The sequence below is a fragment of the Mirounga leonina genome, unplaced genomic scaffold (assembly GCF_011800145.1).
Source record: "Mirounga leonina isolate KUSES-001 unplaced genomic scaffold, KU_Mleo_1.0 Mir_177, whole genome shotgun sequence".
In the NCBI taxonomy this organism is placed as follows: domain Eukaryota; kingdom Metazoa; phylum Chordata; class Mammalia; order Carnivora; family Phocidae; genus Mirounga; species Mirounga leonina.
In genome coordinates, this window is record NW_023270459.1 from 1,665,115 (window position 1) to 1,686,926 (window position 21,812).

Here is a 21,812-nt window from a genome sequence, read left to right on the forward strand (position 1 = left end):
CCTCACACCTTCCGTCCGCCCACGAAGTGCACCCCTTGGCCCTTCCCTCAGATGGCCGTCCTTCCCATCCTGGAAGCCTCTGCCGTCACCTCCCCCGGGATGGCTTCCCCCACTGCCCATCTGCAGGGACTGGCCCGGTGCCTCTCCCCGGCAGCCCGCTCTCCCCCTCACACACTGACCACCATTTGTAACCACATGTTTGCTGGTTTCCTTGCTCGCGGCCTGCCTTCGTGAGCACCGCTGTGTCCCCAGCCCCCGCCCTTGTGGAAGCTACGAGGCTGCAGGACAGGGACAGCAGGGACGCAGGCCCAGCTGGTAAGGCACACACTTCCTTAACTAACCAAAAACCCGCTATGGTCTCCAACTTCTGGGAGTGAGAGAGAAGGGTCTGCACCACACATTCTTCAGCTCTGGGGGCTTAGAGAGAAGTCTTCTCTGCAACACTCAGGGCACCACGTGTCTCATGCTGAATAAGAGAAGTGAGGGCAAGCGGCCTCATCCCTGAGTCCGCCGGCCAAACGGGCCACGGCAGTCCTCTGAAAGCCTTCTGCTCTCCCTGCCCCCCGAGATCTCAGCACAGCAGGTGCGGGGAGAGACTCTGCCCACTGACCCTCGAGAACAGGACACTCTAGAATGGGCTTGATTTGGACAGGAGGCAGAGCAGTCACCCAGAGGAGGGGGCCGAACCTTCCCCAAGGGCACGCTCAGGAGGGAAAGGTGGGCGCTTGTCAGCCACCACGGAGACGCTCCCCACAGCCAAGCCATGCGGGCTGATGGAGAGGGCAGCTTTCGGCTTTAGAGTGTCAGGAGAAGGAAACGTGCGAAGTCGGCTGGCTGGAGGCAGGGGAAGAAGGACACAATGTCTGTCAGGCCCTTTCCCAGGGCTAAGAAGCCCAGACCCGGAAACCAGGCCGAGTCTTCCGAGCCCAGGGCAAGGGCAGCCATCCAGTCAGGAAATCTATGTTCCTCCCAAGCGCCGGGCACTCCAGAGCAGGGGTACGGATACGGTCTGGGGAGGAGGCCGCGCGGCTCCCTTACCCGGCTGGCTGCACAAGGAAGCTGGTCATAGGGGGCTTAGGGAGCTCCTGTGAGGGGGGCGGGGGGGAGACAGCTTCTCTCATGACACTTGCACCAGCTGCTTCTCGGACCCACAGCTGTGCCCCTACGAGGAAGCCAGGTTTCCGCTACGGCCCAGACAGCGAGGAGGGTAGGGCGACAGGGGCAGGGCGGGGGGCTAGGCTTTCAGGTATTCTGGAGCCCCTGGGGCGCCTCCAGTGGGCTGCCTTCCAGCTTCGTCCCAGGGCCCAGCAGTCACAGGGACTGGGAGTGAACCAAGTTGGGCATGAAGAGAGAACATCTCTAGATGGAGTTTTTCTTCAAATGAAAACTGATGAGTGCCACCGGGTCTCTCCTCTAACCCCTTCTGTATTTACAGGCGAGCATTTGAGCAAAATAAATGCAGCTAAGAGAGGCCGAAAGATGGTGCAGAGCCAGGATGAAAGATACATGTAAGGACAGAAAACTTGAGGATCCAACTGATTTTTGGTGTTTTGATTTTTTTTTTTAAACAAACACCAACCACCTCAACCAGGGCATGTGACGTTTGGCACCCCTCCCAGAGAGGTCCCAGGCAGGGGCAGAGCCTTGGAACTCAGCACACACACTCTGGCCTAGAGTCCTGGCCAAACTCTCAGAGCCCGGTCATTAACGGCAATTAGTTGTCTTTGTTTTTCTAAAAGCTGGGACAACATGGATGTCAGGGTATAGGAAATCCTGCTCTAATGAGCTGAACTGTGAGCGCGGGCTGATGGGGAGCTTCTGGGCTCCATCAGGCCTCGCCTCATCTCCAAAAGCGCTGTGAGCTCAAGATGAGCTGGCTGCTGGAGGGACAGCATGTTGTTGCTCTAGGGGGAGGATCTAGAATGAAGGATCACGGTCTTGGGCATCGCCACGGGGCACAGAGGGTCCTGGGGATCCAGTCAGAGGCCAAACTCCCTTGGGCCGTGTGGCCAGCAAGGTCTTGTCACTGACCTTTGGACTTGCACCCTCCACCCCAGAGCCCCGACACTGGGCCTCAAATGTCCTTCTCTTCTCTGCATTCCCTCCTGCCCACAGATACCAGGCAGGACCAAAGGGCCAAGGTGCTCCAGGCAGAGAGAGATGCCTGGCCACGTGTCTGTCGGTGTCTCTGGGGCCCAGCTCAAGGAGGGCAAGTGAGGGTATCCAGGGTCCAAGTCAAAGCCATTCCTCCCATGCAGAAGAGGCCTGCCCTACATGACAGGGGGCATGGATTCCCGAGTCCTGGATGGATTATTCTGCAGGTGGGGGGTGGGGAGAGTCGTGGGTTCAATGATCACATCGAGAAGACAGTCACTGTGGTCACTGCAGATACACATTGGAGCTTTACACACCCCCAAGTGCTCTCTCTGCCACCCACGCAAGTTCTGTTCGAACACAGAGCTCGGGGCTCAGAGCCTACAGGTCAGGAACCGAGCCACCCCATCCGAGCTCACCTTCCGCCCCGATGGAGACCAGCTTGACTCCTTTGCTGGCGATGAAGTCCAGAGCTTTGTTCACATTGTTGATTTTGTGCACTCTCATCTTGCCCCGCTCCGGCTTAGGTAACCGCTCTCCTGAGAGTCACACAAAGAGAAAGAGAAGCTTTAGTGACCCCACTGCTCTCCAGAACTGGCCGCCACGGTGCTCCGCCCCCCAAGCCGCCTCCAGGCCAGCGCCCAGACACGCTGCCGTCACTCAAGCCTCACGCTCCCCCTAGCAGGCACAGGACCGCTGGGGTGAGCCGTGTCCCCAGGACCTGCGACAGCCCACTTGTTCCAGGTGTGGGTTGTCCTGTGGTGGAAAGGGGCCTCACCTGAGATGACCTCCAGAAGGAGCATGAGCTTGAGCCCGTCTCGAAAGTCCTCGTCGATGTTCTCGATCTGCGTGCCGGCCTTCCGAAGGTGGGAGTTGCACCAGGCTGTGAATGTCTGGGGAACGTGACAGAGAGGCCTGGAGGGTCAGTGCGGCTGTTGGGGCTTTCTAGCAAAAGGGCTAGACACACAGTCCTGACCCTGGGACAACAGTGGCCACCACGCAGCCCTCGTATGCACTATTTCTGCTCTTTAAGCGACCCAGGCAAGTCGACCTGAAGAAACTGAGGCTTAGGATAGTTAACAGACCCACCACACTATCAGCCAGGGGTAAGTGGCAGAGGGTGGACAAGAACCCAGTCATGCAAATGTGACTGAGCACGAGGCCCTGAGTATGGAAGCGAGACACAGGGTCTCTACTCTCGGGGAGCTTATGTTCTCCTGGACAGACACATCCAGCTCCCCCGCCCGCCCCCCCACCCCCCAGCCGGGGGACAAGACCACGGGTCCCAGCCCCAGCCAGCACCAGCTTCCTTGCCCTTCAGGTAGGAGCTCAGGCAGCAGAGATGACCTGGGGCAGGAAAGCAGCTGGAAAATAAAAGCCTTCTGTAAATTCAAGGGTTCCTCACATGGGTCTCTCTCCGAGCTTTGGGTGGCCTGGCAGTGAACACCTCCCCTAAAAGGCCAGGAGCACAGCTCCTCGGAGCCCTGTGCAAGCCTCGTTTGTTTCCCTGCAGGCCAGACACCCTCTGTTCCCTGGAGAACATTCCACGTCCCACCCTTCCAAATCTTAAGGGAGCTTGAGGGGGCTGGAAGGCAAGTGGGAGGCAGGCACCCACCTCCCACCTGGGTTAGGCAGCCGTCTCTGAGGAAGTTTCTGTGAAACACAGGGCATGCAGATGCTGGGAGGGGACAGGATGCTTTCGGGCAGAGAGGGCCACAAACAAGCCCAAATCGCATACACAGAATATCTAGCACAAGGCCCCCGTCACTCAGCCCGCCGCCGGCTTGGCATGTCAGCAGACATCAGCCCCCAGGACGCACGTCACATCAGTTAAAGATGGACGTGTCCAGACACCTTCTGGGGCAACTTAGCCTCCCACAGCAGGGTCTGGGAAAAATGCCACGCTTCTGTTTCTCACGGAGCCCCCATGCCCCGCCCCGCCCCCTCCCTCTGCAGGGGCCAGCGTGGATGTGGGCAGAGGGCCAGAGGCGCACAAGAGCACACTCCAGGCCCAGGCGCAGGCAGAGGCCATGTGGGGGGCGAGGGGCTGCCAGGGAGCCTCTGGCGGAGCACCATGTGTTTTGACAACTGTCACCACTCTTGCTCACTCAGAGACTCAACACAAGGCCCCTCCAGACAAAGAAGCCACCTAATTAATACGCTGCACCACAGTGAGGATGGGCACGAGGTTTCCTTCCAAACCCACACCCGAATGGTGGATGACTGTGGGTGGCCCAGGGCCCCCCACCCCACCTGTCGCCAACTCGAAGAGTCCCTCTGCATGGGGAACACAGACCCCATCCTGTGTGAGGCTGTCCCCTCAGCTAAGGGTGCCTGGGCCCTGCTGCTGCCTCTCCCGAGCTGGCACCTACCGATCCCCCCAAATCAGCCTGAAGTGCCACTCCTTGGGGACACCCACACTGGCTGACCCGGATGTCCCCTCCTCTGTGCAGATCTCATCACGGAACCTTTCTCTCTGGGCTCTCACGCGTGGGTATTGTCCTCTGCCTCCCCACATGCATGAGCTCCGGCCACCAAGCTCACTGAGGAACATGGGAACGGGTCTTCCCACCCCATTTCCCAGCTCCCTCTACGCAACTCTCAAGTCAGACAAACGAGGGCTAGGCTGCTGCTTCCGCCACCCGTGTGGACACACCATCCAACCTCCTGGACACCGCCTCCCCATCCGTAACATGGTGAGGAGGACGGCACCCGAGTCATGGTCAGTGTGAGGGTTCGCGATGGTGATGCCCACAGCGCACACGGCAGGTGCTCAATAAACAGCAGGTCCCCCCTCATCGCTGGGCCGCCCCCAGATCTCCTCCTCTCCTGAAATCCTGCTGCCTCCTTCAGAGTGCCTTCTCCGTCCCCTGCCTACCCTGGCCACCACGCAGCCCTCGGCAGCTCTCAGCAGCATTCTCCAGTCATTCTGTGTCTTACTGGACATCGCCTGCATGTGTGCAAGCTCCAGGGGCGTAGGGGTTCCGTCTCACATCCCACGTGCCATTAGAATGCCTAAGCCGCAGCCGCCATGGTGGTGGGCAGCGGGCAGGCGTGCGACTCGACCTCCTCCAAAGCGGCGGGCAGCAGCGGGCTGGGAACGCCGGGCCTCTGCTCGTGCTTGCACCTGCCAGACGCTGGCGAGCAGCAAAGCGACCAATCACATCCCGAGGCTGAGGACCTAAGAGACCGATTCCCAGAGGCCAAGCCCCTCAGGGCTCTGGTGCTGTCAGGGCCAACATCTAGGCCCCTGGTCTGCAAGGAGGGGCCAGGAACGTGTCTAAGTGGCAGCTCTCATCACCTCGGCCTGCCTGGGTTATGCCCACGTGCTCTCAAAGGGCACAGGTCCGGGTTCGAATGCCAGCTCCTCGACCTCCTTACGTCTCAGTTTCCTTCTCTGTAAGACGGACTTAGCAGGACCTACCTCCTGTAGTTGCTGTAAGGATTAAGTGGGGGAGATGCTTTAAAGCACCCGACGCAGTGCCTGGTATAAAGTAAATGCCGGATGAATTGGCCGCCTCCCTCTCTGCAAAGGCCCTCGCCCTCACCCCAGCCCCATGGTTTGCAACGGAAATGAAACTGCAGGAGACCCTCTTCCTGTGGCGGCTGTGAACAAATCTCGCCTCATCGGGTTCCGGCTATCCGTCCTCACAAGGTCACTGCGCTATCTGCCCTCCAAACCTGCATCCCATCCTCTGCTCATCTTCTCTGGGGAGCACACAAGACCCTCTAGGGCCTGGGGCTCACACAGACCCGGGTCAAAATCTTGCTGCCGCCAGGGAGGCAACCCGCCAGCAGGAGAACCCTGGGCGAGCAATGAGCCTCAGATTCTTCAGTGATGAAACAGGGACAGTAACCTCTCCTCTTAAGTGAAGATTAAACAAAATAATTCAAGTAAATCACTTAGGACTGTGCCTGGCACAGATGAAGTAAGCACTCAGTGGTATACATATGTCAAAGAAAGCTCTATTTTCCAATAAATGGTAACTATGCATTGTGCACTTCCGTCTCCCTAACTGCAAGCAGGCAGAGTCCTGAGCAGAACACAGAGCAGGTGCTGGGGAGAATATCCACCTGCCCGCCTAGGTGCTGAGAAGGCTCCTGAATCTGCCACAGACAGAACAGAAACCCCGCTGACAGGCTGCCCACCCTCCCACTCCATGCCCTGCTTGGCTCTGTTTCCTCCTTCTGGAAGATGAGGGGCACGTACTGACACCAGGGGCTCATGGACAGGGAGAGCAGGACCTTGTGAGGCCATCCTCAGGGAACAAGGCCCCCACAGATGGCCACTTCTTCAAGCAGTGACTGGTGAGGTGGAGCTGGAATTCGAAAGGGACATTAAAAATTCAGTTTTTTCTAGCTGGTCATGAGAATAACTCTCTACTCATACACTTCTTCTCCCTGCCCAGTTTAGACGAGGACGTGTGAGGTGGGTAGTGTGGAGGGATGGTTCCAACAGAGGCCTTGTGCGCCCACCACCCCGCCCTCCGCTCTGCACAGGTCTCAGAGCTCGAGCTACAGAGCCCAACCGCCGACAGGTTCCGACGCTCCGTGATGCCCTGGGCCCATGGGGTTGGAATACGTCCGTTCCCTAGACAAGCATTTGCTGGGTGTCAACCCCGGGCCAGGTCCTGGGCCGAGTACCCAGGCGTGAGCAACCGTGGACACAGCCTGCACAGTCACGGGGCGCCTGGTCTGACCAGGGAGCGGGTCTCGTGAATCAAGCGACTCAACTACAGAAGCAACACGCGCAGGGGAAGTGGTAAGAGTTACAACCGGAGCAGACACTTCCATGGAGCTCACTATGTGCTGAGCGCTGTCTCAAGTACTAACTTCTCATATCTTCACAACTATCTCGTGGGGTAGCTGCCACCGTTGCCCCATTTTACAGAGGAGGAAACCGAGGGTCTGAGAGGTGTCGTGACTTGGCCACAGGTAGTCACGCGCCTGGAAAGTTACAGAGCTGGACTTAAAGCCAGGTGCTCGGAGCTCCAGAGGCCCCACTCTGAGGTGTCAGGTATGTGCCCTCCTCCCCGCTGCCCCCCCGGAAAGGGAGCTAAAGAGTGTTCAACATGCTAGCTCCTGATCTAGTGGCAGGGGCAGACACAGGGAAGTTTCCCTAAGGAGGTGATTCTCAGACTCTGATACGACTGAGAAAGAGTGAAGACAAAAATAAGGGATATTTTCCAGATAGCAGGAACAGCATGTGCCAAGGCCCTCAGGCAGGTCGGAGGGAAAGGAACGGAGTGAGACAGGGCAAGCTGTTACCAGGAGGCCGGCGGGGCCTACCTCACGGGGCCTGGGGAAGATCACTGGCGGCTGCCGTGTGAGGGCAGAGCTGAAGGAGGCGAGGGTCGATGCATGAGGACCAGGAAGAAGAGAAAGTAAAGAGCCTCTGAGAGAGACCTGCGGGAGGAAGGCGGAGGAGCCACGTTGGAGATACCGACTACTGTGACTGAGAAAGGCAAGCTCAAGGTTTCTATTTCGCTGGGGAGTGTGGGGCGGGCGGGCGGGCGGGGGTGGGGGGGCGCGCTGTCCAGAGATCCCGGCAGGCACTCTGTGGGAGGAGGAAAAGGCAAAAGGCATCGAGCTCAGCTGGGCTTTACCATTAAGGTCATTTTCAGGGTAAGCACGGACTCAGCAGTGTCTGTGACCCCGGGCATTCAGTGTATTCGCCTGGCCAACAAACCCCACCTTGGAACCCCTACTGGGTACCGGGCATGGGAAGAAGCAAAGCTGACAGATAATTTACATTCTGGTGAAGGCGGGGGGCGGGGGTGGGGCATGTCAAAGGTAATTATGCAAGAACTGCTAATTACTAGTTCTCACTATTAATACGTAGTAACTCTTTAAAACCTCCAACCTCATGATCATGTAAATTATCATCTCCAGTTTACAGATAAGGAAACTGAGGCAGGGAGAGGTGAACTGACCTGCCCGAGGTCACAGAGCTTGTCAACACAAGCCCAGGGTGGCCGCTCGTCCACAACGTCTGAGTGGGATGCTCGGTACTGGCCTGGCAAAGCAGAGCCAGCAGAATGGGGTCAAGAAGGGGCCCAGCCTCAGCCCGGCCCCCGAGCTGGAGGGGAGCTCACAGGGTGAGGCAGGCAGGCAGAGCTGTACCTCCAAAAGCTCTCCTGCTTCCTAAAGGGTGGCCTGGACCCAGTGCAAGGAGGGCGAAACAACACCAGGGGTGGCCCTGTTGCTCCCAGCCTGTCCTTGCCATTCTGAGAAGGGGGCCTGCACCCAGCCCTTGACCTATCTAGGGAGGAAGGAAGGATGTGGACTTGTCTGTCTTTGAGAACCCACGTGAAAAAAACCACAGACAAGAGGCTTTAGAACTTGCCTCTGCACACTGGCAGCCTGTTCAAGATTCTCCTCTGGTTGTTAAAATAGCACAGGGTGTGAGTGGGGGAGAGGAAGGGGTGGAAGGAGAGAGAAAGACAGACTTGTTGGTTCCTCTGGGATCCAGTCACCACTCCCAGTGCTGTTGGTGCAGCGGGGAAGGCAGGCAAGCTTTGGAGGGGCCCCTGGGCTGTTTCTGCTTTGTCACTCTGTGTGTGGGGGGAGGGAGGGGAGGGCTAACATCGCTGGCCATAAAGTCCTTCCTGTGTCACAAGGACCCCTCCCAGTGGCCAGGATGTGGGGCGGCTGGGTGAATGAATGATGGATATTGTTCGGGAGGTGACCTAAGCAGCCAGGAATGTGGCAGCAGGGGGCTTTAATGAGCCATTCATTGATGACTCCCTCCCCCAACCCAAAGAGGTAAACCCTCTCTACTCTGGGCAGTCACTGAATAAGAACCAAACATTTGAAGACACAGGGCAACCAAGTGGTGTTCCAGTGGGCAGAGTGATGGTGAGTGGTGAGTGCAAGAAAGGGTCCTGGTGGGATGCGGCCGCCCCAGCTGGAAAAACTTTCCTACCCTCTTTTTCTCAAAGACTTCCTGTTACAAAACATGGCCGTGGTACTGAAGGGGGTGGTGTGGAGGGAAATGTCTGTTGGAAGCTGGAATTCCACTAAACCCAGAATAAAGGGAAGTCTCTCGAAAAGTCAGTCTGGGCCGAGAAACAGGCTCAGCCAAGTCCCTTGGCTGGGGTGAGCATACTGGCTTTGATTATGGGCCCTGGCAAGCAGGGGCTCCTGGACCAGGGTTGAAGGCTGCACTACTCCTACTCACACGGCAGATGCTCACATGTGGATTCCATTGACTCCACGCTCACAGAATTTTAGGACCAACTCTTTGCTGCCTCATGCTGCATCCCCCGCCTTCCGCCGCTATGCTGCCCACCCCCTTAGCAGGACATCACAGGCCAAGAGCCTGACCTACGAGGCTGCATCTTTTCCCCGGCCCAGGACTGACTGGAACTGGTCACGGTAAACTCCCCCAGGGCACACGGAGGCAAGACAGGGCTCCCTATGGTGCTGGGAGTTTTCAAACCTCGTCTCTGCAATACCGTGTTGGGTTTGCCGCTCCGCTGGGGCACCAGCTGCCTTGAGGGGGAGGGCGCCGTCCCACCTCCTGAACTCCCACCTTGCCTGCTGTGGCCTCTGATGCTGCCCATGGTTCCTGCTTCCACGGGTCCTCAGGAAGGGTGTCTGGGGCTTGGACACAAGGGAGGGACAGCTATTTATCCCAAGGATAGGCATCCACCCTTATCACCCATATGCCTGGCCACTGCCACGCTTCAGACGAGGCCTGGCCCCAGTGGGGCATCTTTTCAGGTCCTGAAAGCAGAAACTGCTCCCCTGACCCCCGGGCTAGATCACCAACTATAAAGGCCCTTTCAGGGCCCGATGGCTCAGCCTACTGGAATCTGGGTTGCCAATGGCCCAGGCAAAAAGGCGATCGCCCTGGCAACAGCTGCATGGACCATCCAGGGAGTCTGTGAGGCTCTGGAACAGTTCTGAGATGGTACACCTGAGTACTGTTTTGAAGACCCACTGCCTTTACCAGAGCCGAAGGGGAGAGAAATCAGGGAGCAGGCCGAGAACAGAAGATGAACTGGCTGCCAGGTAGATGGATGCAGCCCACCAGAAACTGAGGCTGGTAGTTTTGCAGCACGGCGGACACAATGAGCTGCCCGCCCCCCCCCCCTCAGAACCCAACTCCACAGCTAGTCAAGAGCAGAGCGGGCCTGTTGCGTATGCCTGTCCCATGACGACATAACCTAATTTGAAAGCAATTACAGGGAAATATGGAATGCTTCTTATGTCCTGGCTTGACGTTGCCTTATTCGGAGTTTTCTCAGCCTACATGAAAAAGCTCTGACTTCCCAGTCGGAGGAGAGGTATAAATACTGCAGAGTGGAGTTGTGAGCATTCCAGAGGTCCTGCGTGTCCATCCAGAAACCAGCTCTCCCCCACGCGCCAACTCCCCCCACCGAGCCACCCTTTCCGCCTCGGCCAATCACCCTGGGAAGCACCAGGAAGCAACAGACTGATTCTGCAGTGTCGTCCCCACCTCGCGAGAAGCATTGGTCTAGACGACATCCCAGAAGATCTTCCCTGACCTTGACGTCTGCACCCTGCAATCACTTTACTCTGTTATGTCGTATTTGCTGTACTTGTTACTCTCAAGAAATGACATCCTCTGTCCGTAACCAGTCTCCCTCCCGAGTGTACCATAATCTCCACGAGAGCTGAGTCCGGTCTGCTGCAGGACCCCACGGCCTTGCGCAGCTGCTGCTCAGTAAACCCTAGAACGAGCAGAATGGTCTGGGGGCTTCTCAAGTCCAATCACTGATGACGTCACAGTTTCTAATCCCATTTTATACTGGTGAGAGTCCTGAGATAGGGATAAAACTGCTTGCTTTCAACAGTTCACAAAAAGGCATCCCGGAGCTGTAGACATTCCAAAAGCCAGCCAGGGAAGACCCTGCTCTTGGCTTGCTACTCTGATGGAAGAGGACGGGAGAACCTCGGGAGCCTCATGCCAGCTCAGGCATCAGGGCCGTGGGGCTCGCCGAGACCCTGGCGCAAGGGGGGGGGCTGGGCAGTGGGGGGCAGCGGGCGGGCTAGGAGGCACGCTGAGGAGAGGACAAAGTGACACAGTGGGGAACGGGGGCTCTCGAATCTCACACGTGGCTTGAAATCCTCACCTCGCCACTTGCTGAGTGTGTGGCCTTAGAAAACAAATGTCACCTCTCTCAGCTTCCGCTTCCCTCTCTGTAAAATGAGGATAACAGGCTTGATGTGAGCATTCGACAGGGCGATGCACACACAGCCCGCAGAGAGTGAGTGATCAGGAGACTTCTATTCATTACTGTATCCTTCCTGTTCCCAAAGGTACCACCCACGGCGTCAGAGCTGCAGCTGGTGAAGCCAGAACCCCCCCAGGATTTGCCACGTTGTGGGCTGTACTCTGGTGGCTGACACAACGCCATCTTGCCCGAACGTCCCTTCCCTTAGTCTGACCACCAGATGAGTAAAGGAACAGAAGGGCCAGACCTGGTTCTTCACACTGCCAGAGACCCTTTTTTTTTTTTTTTTAATTTTTTTTTTAAGATTTTTTATTTATTTATTTGAGAGAGAGAGAATGAGAGAGAACACATGAGAGGGGGGAGGGTCAGAGGGAGAAGCAGACTCCCCGCCGAGCAGGGAGCCCGATGCGGGACTCGATCCAGGGACTCCAGGATCATGACCTGAGCCAAAGGCAGTCGCCCAACCAACTGAGCCACCCAGGCGCCCTGCCAGAGACCCTTTAAGTCCAGAGGTTCTCGACCCTGGCTGTACACTAGAATTACCCTCGAGCTCTTCTGGTTCTCTCTCTCTCTCCCCTTCATTTTTTAAGGTAATGAATACTGTTTTAAGCCACTAAGCTTTTTTTTTTTTTTTTTTTTTTTTTAAAGATTTTATTTATGGGACGCCTGCGTGGCTCAGTCGGTTAAGTGTCTGCCTCCGGCTCGGGTCGTGATCTCAGGGTCCTGGGATCGAGTCCCGCATCCAGCTCCCTGCTCAGCGGGGAGTCTGCTGCTTCTCCCTCTGCCTCTCCTTTCCCCCGCTCATGCTCTCTCTCTCCCAAATAAAATCTTAAAAAAAAAAAAAAAAAAAGATTTATTTGACAGAGAGAGAGAGAGCACAAGCAGGGGGAGCTGTGCTCCCACTGAGCAAGGAGCCTGACGCAGGGCTCAATCCCAGAACCCCGGGATCATGACCTGAGCCAAAGGCAGACACTTAACCGACTGAGCCACACAGGCGCCCCGAGCCACTAAACTCTGAGGCAATTTGTTACCCAGCAGTAGAGGACTAATGCAACACAGAGGCAGAGTTGCTGGATCATAGGTGTGCCATGCATTCTTTTTAATCATGTGTACAGTTTGGAGAACCAATTTTTTTTTTTTTTTAGTTAATCCACATACCATAGAACTCACCCTTTTAAAGTATAAAAATCAGTGAGTTTTAGTTTATTCATAAGGATGTATGGTTATCACCACTACCTAATCCCAGAACATTTTCATCACTGCGAGCACTCCCCAACCCCCCCCCCCCCACCCTGCCCCCGGCTCCTGGCAACTGCTACTCTACTGTCTCCATGCATTTTGCCTTTTACGGACATTTCATATAAATGGAATCATACAGTATTCAGCCTGTTCTTAAGGTTCATCCAGTTGCAGCAGGTGCACTTTGTTACTTTTTGTCTGAGCACTATTCTAGTGTATGAATGTATCGTGTTTTGTTTATCCATTCATCCGGGGCACCTGGGTGGCTCAGTTGGTTGGGCGACTGCCTTCGGCTCAGGTCATGATCCTGGAGTCCCGGGATCGAGTCCCGCATCGGGCTCCCTGCTCGGCGGGGAGTCTGCTTCTCCCTCTGACCCTCCCCCCTCTCATGCTCTATCTCATTCTCTCTCACACAAATAAATAAAATCTTTAAAAAAAAAAGTTATCCATTCATCCACAAGCTGATGGACATTTGGGTCATTCCCACCTATGCTATGGTGAATAAGGCTGCTATGAACATTCACGTGTAAGTTTTGGCGTGGATGTGTGTTTCCATTTCCTCTAGGTATATACCTAGGAGTGTAACTGCTGGGCCATACGGCAACTCTCTGTTCAATCGTTTGAGGAACTACCAGACTGTTTTCCAAAGAGGCTTCACCATTTTACGTTCCCGTAAGTAACGTAGGAGGGTTCCAATTTCTCCACGTCCTTGCCAACACTTATTATTGGACTTTTTGATTATAGTCATTCTGGTGGTTGTGAGGTGGTATCTCATTGTGGTTTTGATCTGCATCTCCCTAATGACTAATGATATTAGGCATCTTTTCATGTACTTACTGACTCTGTATTAACCTTTTTGGAAAATGTTTCTAGTCCTTTGCCCATTTCTTAATTGGTTGTCTTTTTTTTTTTTTAATTTTATTTATTTATTTGAGAGAGAGAATGAGAGACAGAGAGCAGGAGAGGGAGGAGGGTCAGAGGGAGAAGCAGACTCCCTGCCGAGCAGGGAGCCCGATGTGGGACTCGATCCCGGGACTCCAGGATCATGACCTGAGCCGAAGGCAGTCACTTAACCAACTGAGCCAGCCAGGCGCCCGGTTATTTGTCTTTTCATTGTTGTGTTGTAGGAGTTCTTTATATATTCTGGACACTAGACCCTTATCAGATATATGATTTGCAAATATTCTCTCCCATTCTGAGGGTTGTCTTTTTACTTTCACTTTCTGAGTGTCCTTTGAAGCAAAGCAAAAAAAGTTTTTAATTTTCACAAAGTCTAAGATAATTATTTTTCTTTGGTTGCGTGTGTTTTTGGTATCCTATCTAATAAATCATTGCCTAATCCAAGGTCACGAAGACTTACACCTATGCTCTCTTCTTTCTAGGTCTTTGATCCAGTTAGAGTTATTTTGGATATGGTGTGAGGTAGAGGCCAACTCCATTATTTGCATATGGATATCCAATTGTCTCAAGCACTATTTATTGAAAAGACGACTCTTAACCTATTGAGTATGTCTTTCGCCCTTGCCGGATATCAATTGACAATAAATATATGGGACCTGGGAGCTTCATAAAAATGCCTGAACTTCACCCCAGGTAAAATGAATCAGATTCCCTGGAGATGGGTCCTGAATAATGAAACTCAGGAAGCTTACCAAGTGAGTCTAACATGTTGCCAGGTTGAGAACCACCACTCTAATTTAACTCCTTCATTCTTATAAGTGAGGAATCTGAGGCCCAGGGAGAACTAGGGAGCCCCTGGATTTGTCAGACTGAACTGGAATCTGGGGCTAAAAGAAACCCCCCAGAGAAGCAAGAGGGGAGGCAGCCCAGGGTAGGAAGGTCACCCAGTCTGAGCTTGTCTCTGTTCTTAAACTTTTGGCCCTTTTCCGGAGCTATCTCACACACGGAAAACCAACCAACCAACCAACCAACCCAAAGCTACTCAGATTACACCAAAGAAATGGGTCCTCCCCAAGGGGGAAGAGGCTGCCCTCCCCACATGGTACACAGGGAGATAAGAGTCTGAAGTAAAGGCAGGTGGGGCCCAAGGGTTGAGGCAGAAGGCAGCACTCAGCTCTCAAAAGAAAGCTTTTTAGCAGGAAGAAGAGATGGGTGAGGCCTACCTGAAATGGCTACCTTGAAAAGAGAAAACTTCCACTCCCAAAAGGCAGTTTTTAAATTAGGGCAGCAGCAGAGACTGGGGACATGCCCTCCACCTCCTCTGGACCAATCTGGCATTTTGCTGTGAAACGATCAGGCACAGGGGCCCTTCACCTGGACAACAGGGAGTCTGAGCTACAAAAATCCCATTTACTTTCAATGGCTTACAGCTGAGCTCAGGTTTCGGGGTAGGGAGGGAGATTAAAGATCATCTGGTTTAAACTCTGATCCTTCAAAAAGATAGCCAAGTGAGCCAATTCTGGCCCTGAGACTGTGTGGCTTGGAATCCAAACAGGTGCCTAAGAAAACCAGTCTGTAGATTTAACGTTTTAGCATGGACAAATCCACCCGTGGACTTGCTTTCTAGATAACAGGCATTTGGTATTTGGGGAGACAGATGCAGAGGGGGCACTGAGCAGACTCCGATGTCGTTCAGGCTACTGCTGCTCGGAGCCAGCAAGCCCACCCCGGAAACACCCCAGCAGAACTGAGAAGGGAAAAGGCAGGGGTATCTGGAGGCAGGGCAAACACCACCATTTCTCCCTCTGTTCACCATCTAGCAGGGACAGCCTGCTTCCTGCTGGAACTGACATGATCCACAAACTGGGCCGTGGTGGCAGGAGGGTACTTTATGCTGGGCCTACAAGTGATTTCTAAAGGTGCATGTTTTGCCTTTGACAACTGAAACTCCTCCTCGGTGATCCTTCTCCTTTTTCTTGTTTTGGGACATTCTGATTTAATGGTCCACTGATCAGGCCAGAAGCCTTCTCCTACTCCAGTGAAAGCAGGGAGGGGTGTCTGGGGGTGGGTGACATGGCTAGGGCAGAACTGAGTTGGCCTGGAAATCCATGCTCTTGACACAGTGGGGGAAACTGGAGCCCAGGCAGCACTCACATACACTTGTTTCATATGTACTCTGTCCCACTGGCTTCGCACTCACAGGGCCTGGGAGTAAGACGATCCCTTCGAGAAGCAGGTGAGTTTGGAGGCCAAGAGAATATAGGGCATTTATCTGCATGATCAACTCCTCTCATCTCTGAGTGGACCAGCACTGGCAGGGGGCCCACGGAGGTGCTGGGTACTTGTCAGCCTGCCTACCCTCTGCCGAGGCTCAGGGCAACTCCTCTTGGGGGCTGGCACCGAGTAGGGGCTCAGTGAATACTGGATGAGGGAGTGAATGAATCCATCGTCACTCTGGGAGGTGCCTCAGACCAGAAATTCCTGGCTTAGAGTTTGGAGTTTGCCAAGAGGTAATTGGTGGTGTTCAGAGTTACCCACTCTTGCCCTCAGCCTCATGTAAGCAGGCCCCTGGCTCTACTTCCTGGCACTATGATGGTGGACGTGGGGGGCACAAATTCTGTGGGTAAAGAAATCATTCTCGATTTGGGGGTCTTTTTTCCTTTACCATATTCACTCCATCTTAGACCCCTTGAACACACAAATTGGACAATATCAACAGTGTCTTGAAAGGATTTTTTTTAAAAAAGAAAAACCAAAATAAGGTTCTATAGCCAAAGGGTAATTACAGGATTGGGAGGAACCAGTCAAGAGAGACTGAAACCTCTGACTCATAATGGCTCCATTAAAAATGGTGAAACCGTTTGCCCTGGCAGAGTGACAGGGCTAGACTCTCACTCTGGCTTGCCCCACCTACAGGCCTTCCTGGGGCTGGTACTGAGGCCTGGCCAAACCACAGAGCAATCATAAGGGGCAACTGTCTCCAGGAGCAGTGTGATGTCAGAGGAGGAGGAGGAGGAGGCCCCCCATCGCTCTCAGGGGCAGATCCAACTCCTGGCCCTGTCACAACAGAGGAGTGGCTTTGTACGTGTGTGTGTGTCGGGAAGAGAGCGGTTAATGGAGTGCCATTGTGAAGGTGTGGGGTCAGTCTTCCAGGGAGGACTCGGCGTCCCAGCTCTGTCTGCACCATCAGCACTGCTATGGAGCTGAGCTTTCAAAGAAGGTAGCAAGAGGTGTTTTTAAGATTGGGTGGGGTAGGAGACATCCCCTAATCTAACTGTACAAATGACTCACATTTATTGAACACTTACTGCTTACCAGAATCTTATTCTGAGTGCCCTACATTTTACAGATAAGGCTCCCAAAGCTGAAGCAATCTGCCCGTGGTCACACAGCTGGGGGGTGTCAGAACTGGGATCCACATGTCTCCCGACCAACCCCAAGTCTGACCAAGACTGCTTTCCGGTTCTGGTTCCCGCTCTGTCGGGCCCCACGTGAGATACCTCACGTAGTTTCTCTCATTTGATCCACTCTAAGGAAGACACGGAACCAAGTGAAGCCCCGGAGGCCCTGGGCCGATTCCATCCGCCGTAAGCACCACAGGCCTCGCGATGGGCTGCAGGGTGAGTCACGGGAGAGGGAGGACAAGTCAGGTGACCCAACGAGAATCGGAGCTATGCTGAGGTGGCCTGGTTACCTTGACATTCCTGTGATTCTGCCAAGGTAAAAAGTAACCTGAGGAGTTTGCCTTATATGGGCACAATGACAGATTTCGACACAACGTGTTAACTGACCCTGCATCAAATCTGTTCCCGGATTGCAGAGGAGAGGCCTGATAAAGCTCCGAAAGTATAGGAAATAACAATTTATGACAGGCTATCACACTGGTGACTCAGAAAACAAAGGTGCAGCCCAACTGCCATTGTGTGCCTTTTAGAGACGTGGGGGGAGGCTGGTGGCTCCTAGGCCCAGTGGCTCTATCCCTCTCCTCCTCCCATGTGGCAGGGGAGGCCAGGCTTAGACCCCTCCCTCTGTTCACAGGAACTGGTTCAGGGCAGGGCCTGGTTCAAGGCAGGGCCTGGAGGAAATCAATTTCAGGCTCGAGCAGAACAGCCAGTCCTCTATGGGTTCAGAGAGCCCCAACCACCTGCTTTCTCCCAGAGGAGTCCAAGAAGGAGAGACAGGAGCCGCGCTGGGAGGCACAGACTTTCAGGTCCGCGGGGTACAACATGGTGAGGTCTCTGTGCCTTGACACTGCGTGAGAACCAAAGGAGGTGACAGGGCCTCCCAGGATTCCAGAGTCATCCCAGCCTGGGCCCAAAATGCTGGCATCAGACACCCCCCTCCCGGGCAGCCCCCAGCCCCCCCGGAAGGAGACACTGCTCTGAGCCCCTCCCAAACTTCAATCATCCATTCTAATTTTCAAATGTATTGGGTGTCTACCATACGCCACCTACTATTCTGAGCACTGGGATTAAACAGACAAACATCCCTGCCCTCATGAAGCTTCTGTTCCAGCGGAGGAGATGAGAAGTAGAAAAGAAGACAGGAGACAATGTGGTACAACAGGGCAATGTGGCAAGAGTCAACTGGCGGAGGGGGCAGCTGAGGCGGGGATCAAGTGCAGCCAGTCCAGGAAGACCTCTCTGTGGAGGTGGCAAAGGAGCCTGAACAGATAAAGAGCCACCGACTTCCGAGCAGGGGCAAGGCTGGAGTAGAGGAGAGGAAGGCTAGTCCACAGGGCGCCTTACAGGCCATGGTTTGGGGCTTATTCTAAGACCAACAGGAAGTCTCCGGGGGGTTTCACGGGAGTAGCAGCATGACCAGATTTATGGTGCAGGAAGGCCTCCCCGGCGGCTGTGTGGATGGCTGGGTTACAGCAGTGAAGATGCAGAGGACCCTGAAGGCAGAGCCTCGCTCTCTAACACAACCAGGAAGCCAGGGCCACGAGGGGACCATGACCCTGCTCAGCACGCAGCCGCCAACGTGTGCACTTAGGACCCACCCTCGACCACCTTCTTCAGAAACACACAGGCCCGAGAGTGAACCACAATGGACTCCACCAAAGGGACACCCCAAGGCCAACAAGAGTGGAGAATGGGAAGTCATCCAAGGAGTGATTTCCAAACAGCATCCCCAAAAGAGCCCTGCCTTGAGGGAAGGTGCCCCCTGCTCAAATTTACCCTCAGCAGAGCTCTTTTTGCCTGTTTTATAAAACGGCAGATACGCAAGAGACTCAACTTGAAACAGTTGTGCTGCTGAGAAATACCGCCGCGTTAAATCTCAAGTCCTCCGTGCGAAATCCGTTCCAAAGGGCCGTGGCCCTTCCACGGTGGCCCCCGTGTCCCACCGGATGGAGGGGAAGACGGGGCTCTGGAAGGGGCAAGGGGAGTTTCTGGTGCCACTGGCGTGAACCCCGCCCCGCCCCGCCCCTGCTAAAGCCTTTGATCCTCTCAGCTCCGTGGGTGGCGGGCAGCGGCAGGAAGGCAGACACCACATGTGCGGCCATTCCAGTCTGAGGCGGGGGAGGCCTGCTCCCTTCTGTACGGTGGAGCAACAAACAAAGGGAAGATAAGAAGGCCTGCATCCCGACGTCGTCGTCCCCGTCCCCGCCCCCCCCCATGTCTGGCCCGGTGCCCACTGAGAGAATTCGACGGGGAGAACGCGAGAAAGGCAGCAGAGGGGCCAAAGTAGGCAGCCGCTCTGCCTGGTAGGAGCGAACCCTTGCCGTGAGTTCCACCTTCCACAGCATCCTCTCCTCTTGGACGAGAAAACAGAAAAGGAAGAACTACAGGCAGAGAGAATGCAAAGTGCTCAGTTTATGTCACTAAGCATCTACTAAGGTGAAAGTGGCCTTCAGGTAGCTTTCCCACCTCCGGGCGGGGGGGGTGGGGGGGAGTGCGCGGAGATTCACAAGCAAGGGTCTGGGGAGACCTGCAGAAGCTGCCAGTTCTACCCTGGAGGAGGGCAGGGTCCGGCCGGAGAGGGACACGGCGGGGCGGGCAGTGTGATCCGAGGACAGCAGAGGTCAGGTGACACCCGATCTAGGCTGTGAAAGAGGAGCATGATTCTGGTAGGTGATGACCTGGGAAGAAGGTTACTCCACATAGTGGGAACATCGAGAGCGAAAAAACACCAATGTGCAGATGTCTGGGGACCCCTAGGAGGCAGCAGGAGATGGGGTCCGAAGGTAGAGGGAGGCTGAAGAACTTCGAAGGTGTTCTTCGGGCCGTGAGGGGCAGGTTTCTCCGTGACCTGATTAGATGTAAGTCTCAGATACCGCTCACGGGGCAACAAGATGAAGCAGGGGCCTGGGGTGAAGCCGGATGGGAGGCCGCCGGCCGAGACCTGGGCACAGGTGGCACCCCAGGGACGATGAGGGGGGCCGATGTCAGAGCGCTTCCCAGGTGCCGGGCATGGTGCAAAGGGCACACGAGCGTGAACTCACTGAGTCTCACCACAGTCCCGGGACGCAGGTGCTACCCTCACAGAGTGGTTAGGCCATTTCCCCCAAGTCACACAGTGAACGGGGCACTGCAGCTGCACCCAGTCTGACGAGAAGCTGCGCCTGGAAGCACCCCGTGTGCGGCCCTGAGCTAGGAAAGCAGCAGGAGCAAAGGGAAGGAGGAAGGTGAGGGTTCGGAGAGACGTGTGAGAGAAAGAGATCAGTACAACTGGGCTACCGCTACGGCAGGATGACCCACGGGCAGGGCAATGTCCAAGCCGGGCAGCAAGGACCCAACGTGGTTCGGGATATGCCGAAAGTGACGTATGTGCCGCACAACCCGCCGGCATGCAGAAACTGAGTCTACAGCCTGGCAAAAGGGTCACCTGTGGGCGCCTGGGTGGCTCAGTTGGTTAAGCGACTGGTCATGATCCTGGAGTCCCTGGATCGAGTCCCGCATCGGGCTCCCTGCTCGGCGGGGAGCCTGCTTCTCCCTCTGACCCTCCCCCCTCTCATGTGCTCTCTGTCTCTCTCATTCTCTCTGTCTCAAATAAATAAATAAAATCTTAAAAAAAAAAAAAAAGGGTCACCTGTTCCCTCGGTCACTCATTCAAACATCTCCCGAGCTTCTCCCGTGGCCGGGCGTGGTGCCAGTGCCGGGTGTTCGGGGAGAGGTAAGGCCAGGTTCCTCCACGGAAGACCTCCGAGTCTAACAAGGGACAGTGACAGGTGAGCAAATGATCACGCGGGAGAGCGACAAGTGTGGCGGGACTTGAGACACGGGAGTCCTGCACAGAGAGGTGAGACTAGAGGCCGGGGAGCAGGGTGGATAAAATCCTCCAGGGGAAAGGATGCTGTGAAATGCCCGCATTTAAGAGGCGGGTAGAGGGAACGGAGCCAGATACAGGGCGTGAGAGGGAAGAGCCAGAGAAGCAGAGAGAAGGGGAAGACAGGGTCTTCTTAAGACAGGGCCAGAAGCATCAAGTGTAACAGGGTGTGGTTATATAGAAAACATACATCCACATCAGATAAACATACAGGCGCGTTTATGGGTGATGTCTGGGGTTGCCTTTAAAATACTCTAAAGGCGGGTGGGGTGTTGGGAGACGCTGAAAACAAGTTTGGCAAAGGGATAATTGCTCCTACTGGGTGATGGGTACACTCGGATTCTGTCTCTGTTTGCAAATGTTCCTGTGTGTGTGTGTTCTGAAAGAATCGTGCACCGGACAGACGCTCAGAAAGGAGGCACCAGCACCCGAGTTCCCCGGCCCTTAACACACGGTGCCTGGTGCACGGGAGGTGCCAGGTCCGTCCTGCTCAGTCACGCAGTGCTGCATGTGCCCCTCGGGGGTGGAAAAGAGCCAGTCTCTAGAGATGGCTGAGAGAGCAGACTCAGGGCTCTGGGGGCGCCCAGAAGTATATAGGAAGTGAGAACACAGAATCAGTGAGCAAAGGCTTACACATTTTTTAAATCACCAAGGCAATATCTATTCTGGTTCTTTCTCCCAGGATGGAACCTGGCTCGTGGGCCATCCGGCACCACTCTGTTCTGCTACGAGAGGGACACACAGAGCCCACTGCTGCAGCTCCGGTTTCCCACTAGGTTCCCTGGGCTCCCCTCCTGGGCCCAGTGAAGGCCGCTGGGGCAGATGGGCCCTTTTCAGAGGCATATCCGAGAACACCTCACTATCGTCAAACGAACAATCTCTTTCTCACTCTTTTCCTCTCCTGCAGAACAAAGTTGCATTTAGAAGGAGAAACAGTCTCAGGTTTTGTGTCCCGAACAGAGAGAAGGTCCCAGGGGCACAGACTCGGAACAGAGTGGCCGATCCCCCAGCATTGCTCTCGTGGACAGTGAAGGAGGTGTGGAGGGATGAGGCAGACAAAGCCCGAGGCCAGGCCTGACAGCAGACACAGGGCAGCCTGTCGTTCCG

The 21,812-nt window shown here is 55.0% G+C and overlaps 1 protein-coding gene across 3 annotated transcripts in view; it reads right to left on the reverse strand.

The window, feature by feature from the left end:
• The window catches only part of ACTN4 (actinin alpha 4), a 71,176-nt gene that overhangs the window by 23,776 nt on the left and 25,588 nt on the right, over nt 1-21,812 (reverse strand). For all 3 annotated transcript variants that reach the window (XM_035023435.1, XM_035023433.1, XM_035023434.1), the window contains exons 2-3: nt 2,873-2,987; nt 2,514-2,633 (exon numbers count right to left, since the gene is read on the reverse strand). In XM_035023435.1, the coding sequence (XP_034879326.1) occupies nt 2,514-2,633; nt 2,873-2,987 (235 nt within the window). The remainder of the gene's footprint in view (nt 1-2,513; nt 2,634-2,872; nt 2,988-21,812) is intronic.